This window comes from Populus euphratica, unplaced genomic scaffold, assembly GCF_000495115.2.
Source record: "Populus euphratica unplaced genomic scaffold, PopEup_1.0 scaffold254.1, whole genome shotgun sequence".
Classification (NCBI taxonomy): Eukaryota; Viridiplantae; Streptophyta; class Magnoliopsida; order Malpighiales; family Salicaceae; genus Populus; species Populus euphratica.
This window is the reverse complement of record NW_011500137.1, coordinates 143,486-148,064: the sequence shown is the minus strand read 5'-3', so window position 1 is coordinate 148,064 and position 4,579 is coordinate 143,486. Positions and strand designations below refer to the sequence as shown.

Below are 4,579 nucleotides of genomic sequence, written 5' to 3'. Positions count from 1 at the left end.
TCTAACTTTGGACAGCAATTTGACCCTCTTAGAAGCCTTCTCTCGAGATGTCTATTAGAGAGCTATTTATAGGAAATTCTGTCATCTTTCCAAAATATCCCCTCCAGCTTTCCATCCATGTGCTTGCCTTCTTGGATCAATGGATTGCCCAAAATAAATCAATTGTTATTTGTTGTGTGGACATGTAAGATCATGGATTGTGTTTGGGTTGATTTGGGGTTGATTTAGGGCTGATTTGGGGCTGATTTTTGGGCTGAATTTGAGCATCAAATAAGTATACAAATGTACTTATTATTTGGGCTAAGATTGACATTGAAACCTTGAGTGTTTAATGGTTGAAGTTTGCACACAACATAAGGCAAGTTTGGGCTTGAAATAAATCATATGATATTCTTTTCTAGAATTGGAATAGAATTGATTTTTGGGACAAATTTGGAGCACTTATTTGAACCAAGATTTGCTTCAATCTTCAACTAAATGTCTCTTCAATTCTTTGTTCTGAATTCCGACGTTGAATTTTTTGAATTAATTCATTTAAGCTCCAAAAACCTATCGAAACTTTAAAACAAACTTCATTACTAAAAAACACATCAATTATTATAAAAACAACCAAATAAAAACAATAAATACATATGTAAAATAAGAGACTTAATGACACTTTTGATGCACAATCAATGACTCTGCTCTTTTTATTAAGTGTAGTGATGTAGGTCATATTATTTTATCTTTATACGATGATGACATGATTATTAATGGTAATGACATTAATAGTATCTTAGGTTTGAAGACAGAGCTGGCTAGATAGTTTGAAATAAAGGATTTGGGTTCTTTTTGATATTTCCTAGGTATTGAGGTAGTTTACTTACCTAGAGGTTACCTTTTTTCTTAGTCAAAATATGTTGCATATATTCTTAAGCAGGTTAGACTTACTGATAACAAGATTGTAGACACTCCCATTGAAGTTAACGCAATGTATTGTTCTTCTGATGATTTACTTTTGACAGATCCTACTTTATATCGTACTATTATTGGGAGCTTGGTATACCTTAACATTACTCATTCAGATATTGCATATATTGTTCATATTGTTAGTCAGTTTATTGCTTCTTCTACTATTGTTCACTAGGAAGCTGTTCTTCGTATTTTGCGATATCTTCAGGGTACAGTCTTTCAAAACATTTTACTTTTATCCACCTTTTTCTTGGAGCTATGTGCATACTCTGATGTTGATCATGACAGTGATCCCACATATCACATATCAGTTACAAGTTTCTATATCTTTCTAGGTGATTCTCTTATTTCTTGGAATAGCAAAAAATAATCTATTATTTCTCAATCCTCAACCAAAATAGAATATTGTGCTATGATATCCACTACTAAAGAGATTATTTGGTTACATTAGTTACTTGCGGATATGAGAGTTTCACTTTCTCATTCTACTCATATGGATTGTGACAATTAGAGTTCTGTTCAGATTGCTCACAACTCAGTTTTTCATGAACGAACTAAGCACATTGAGATTGATTGTCATCTTACTCATCATCATCTCAAGCATGCCACCATTACTTTGCCTTTTGTTTCTTCTTCCTTGTAGATTGCATATTTCTTTACTAAGTCACATTTCATTTCTTGTTTTTGTTTTCTAGATGGCAAACTCTCGATGCTTGTAGTTGTCGCATCGTGAGTTTGAGGGGAAATATTAAATAATACATTTATCTTGTTTTATTTATTAAGGGTAGAATAATATTTTTAGCTTAATATATATATAAGCTCTTTGTATTTATGTTAAATAATGTACTTTTTACAAATCAATTAAGAAGAATTCTAGTGTTATTTTCTTTAATATTCATATTTATTTTGTGTTAATTGAATTGTTTCAACAATAACATCTTTATCTTAACTTCTGATTTAATATTTGGTTGTAATCGACATATTTATTATAATTTATTTATACATACAATTCTCAATTTATTTTTTTAAACACACATATAAACTTTTTAAATTTGTAATTAAATCATTTTATGATAAAAGCAACATTAACAATACTGCACTTTTGTCTTGGCATTGGAAAAAAAAAGCCCTCCATTCCACCGCGTAGCGCAGAAAATGAAACCAGTGAAATAATATTGTATTTTAATTGTAATTGCAAAAGAGTGAATTTTAACTTTATGAATATATCTTGAGTCAACTTTTTAAATATAATATCCGAATCTATTAAAATAAAATCCATTACATATATTCAGATTTGAAGGTAATATAAAATCATTTGGATGAAGGGAGAAAATGATTTGGTTGGAGGACACGTTCGTATTAACAAGTTGTTGAAAGCACGAAAGTGCTAAAGCTCGTTTTCAATACATGTAAAGAAAGACTCAAATCAAAGTCAATGAAAGAAGGCAAACTATATACAGAAACCCTATGCTAAGGAAACTCAGGTGGGCGGACGGCTTGTAAGTTCCAAGTCTACGACTTCAATCGGCTTCCAGATCGATTTTTTCGTAGTATTGTCCAGGTAAATCTGTTTGTTTGACCTGCACAATTGCTCACTATGAAAAAGCCTCACCTCCTCAACTGAGCGTGCGTATTTCTTAACTTATCGTTTTCATTGACTCTTTCTGATTAACTGACAGCTTTCGATTCAAGTCAAGGTCACAGTTTCCATACCCAAGTGAGAATGAAGGTGAGTTTTCCCTCTAGTATCTGTTTCTTGGAAAAACTTGGCCATTACCACGCTTTCATTTGACTAATTTCTTGGTTCTTGTATATAAAAAAAACATCGATCTCATCTTGTGATTTTTTGGGACTACTTGGCTCAGAGTGTCAATTTACTCTCTGGAATTTATATATAATATGGTTCTGCTATATATTTTCTGTAAATATTGTAGAGAAACTCTGTGATGTGGTCTAGGCACGCGTTAATAATCATGGGAAAAGTTTCAAAATTAATTTATAAGTTTCTTTACACCCCAAATTCAAAGGGAGCTTCAGAACACATACCTAAGGAGAAAGACTAGACTAACTCTTATTTTAGTACCACCCCTGTATATGTATGGCCAAGGAAATCAAGCATCTTGTCGAGCTTTCTTGATTTCTTAGCTCATGTAACTTTGTAGCTGCGCATAATTTCTTTGAAGGAAGTGTGCTTGGACTTTTCACATTGCTTTTCGGAAAACTAGGTCCTTGTCTGCAGTTGGTGTGATTTTTTTCATGGAAAATCAGGATGTTTCCTGTTTGTAACCTTTACTCTCTTTTGCAGAAGGTGTTTCTCAAATTGGACGTGCACGATGAGGAGGGAAAGCAGAAGGCTGTGAAACGGGTTTCGAGCTTTTCAGGTGATCAGAAAATTGTAGAAATTTAGGAGGTTTTAGGAGGATCAAAAGGCCGTGAAACTAATCTATGTCCATGTTGCTTGTTGATGGCAAATGAGATACGTAATTCTCAATAAGATCATAGCTAGAAGACCCAAACCCAGCCTACCTGGCCATGACTCGACCTAAGGCTCAGGTTATGGTTTGAGGGAGTTAACCACGTCAATGCAAGACAGAATCATTTTAAGATTTTTTGAAAACATCGAACCCTATCTCACGCCTAATATTGCATGTGCAGGTAGCGACTCCATTTCCATGGACATGACGGTAAATGGTGATGCTGATCCTGTTGCTGTTGTAAATGAATTAAGGAAAGATTGGAACGTGGATATTTTGACTATCGTGCCAGAAAAAGAGGAGGAGAAAGAGAATGGCAAGAAAGAAGAGCCTGCTTACACAGCTGATGAAAGACAGAAAGCAGAGCTTGATGAACAAAAAAAGAAAGCTAAGATTAAGAAGCTACTTTACGAAAGCGAAGGTGATTCTATATATGGTCATATGGCAAGTACCTCTGAGGAGAGGCCAAATTCTTGTGTCATATGTTGATTGTCGGGATGGGATTTTCAGGGTAAAATACAACTTTGAAACTCATTAATTTACTGATGACAAACCAATAAAAGGTTCTCTTGTTTTGTATGCTTCGTGTAGTCCGAAGAACATGATGATTGTTTACATAAAAAAATAAATGATTCATTTCATAATTGTTTACATAAAAATTCAAGTATAAAAAAGTTTTCACAGCTTTAGCCAGCTAAGATCGTTTACTTTGTTCTCTTAATTATTTTAGATTCATGTTCCATTCCTCATAACTCTCTTGAAACACCTCCCCCATTTCCTTATCGTCAGCACAAAATAAATATATTGACGATATATTAGTTAAACAAGTTATTTTTATTAGGAATGAAAAGGCTCAATGATTACTTATTTATGGGGAAGAATGACCTGATATAAAATTTAAACTAGACTTAGATTACTAGAAATATGTTCCAACAGATCTTGATTTCCAAGATTACAATTAAAGTTATTTGAAGTTACACTCAACAAATTGAGTTTCTTTAATCTCAAAAGAGATGACAGAGGAGAGCTCAACTAACCACTCTTTATTTAAGGAATTGAGCATATTTATGCCCATGATATTGGATTTAATTTGAGTTAATTGTTAGGTTTAATTTATGTCTTTTCATATAGACATTTTATCTATGGGTTTTAAG

General features: G+C 33.0%; 1 protein-coding gene across 1 annotated transcript; it reads left to right on the top strand.

The window, feature by feature from the left end:
- The first annotated feature begins 2,300 nt into the window (after nucleotides 1-2,300).
- LOC105110532 (uncharacterized) lies at nucleotides 2,301-4,069 on the top strand. The gene is made up of 4 exons (XM_011005603.1): nucleotides 2,301-2,512; nucleotides 2,631-2,680; nucleotides 3,257-3,332; nucleotides 3,607-4,069. Exons 2-4 carry the CDS (start codon nucleotides 2,675-2,677, stop codon nucleotides 3,912-3,914), a joined length of 390 nt encoding a protein of 129 aa, XP_011003905.1. The 5' UTR covers nucleotides 2,301-2,512; nucleotides 2,631-2,674; the 3' UTR covers nucleotides 3,915-4,069.
- The last annotated feature ends 510 nt before the right edge of the window (nucleotides 4,070-4,579 follow it).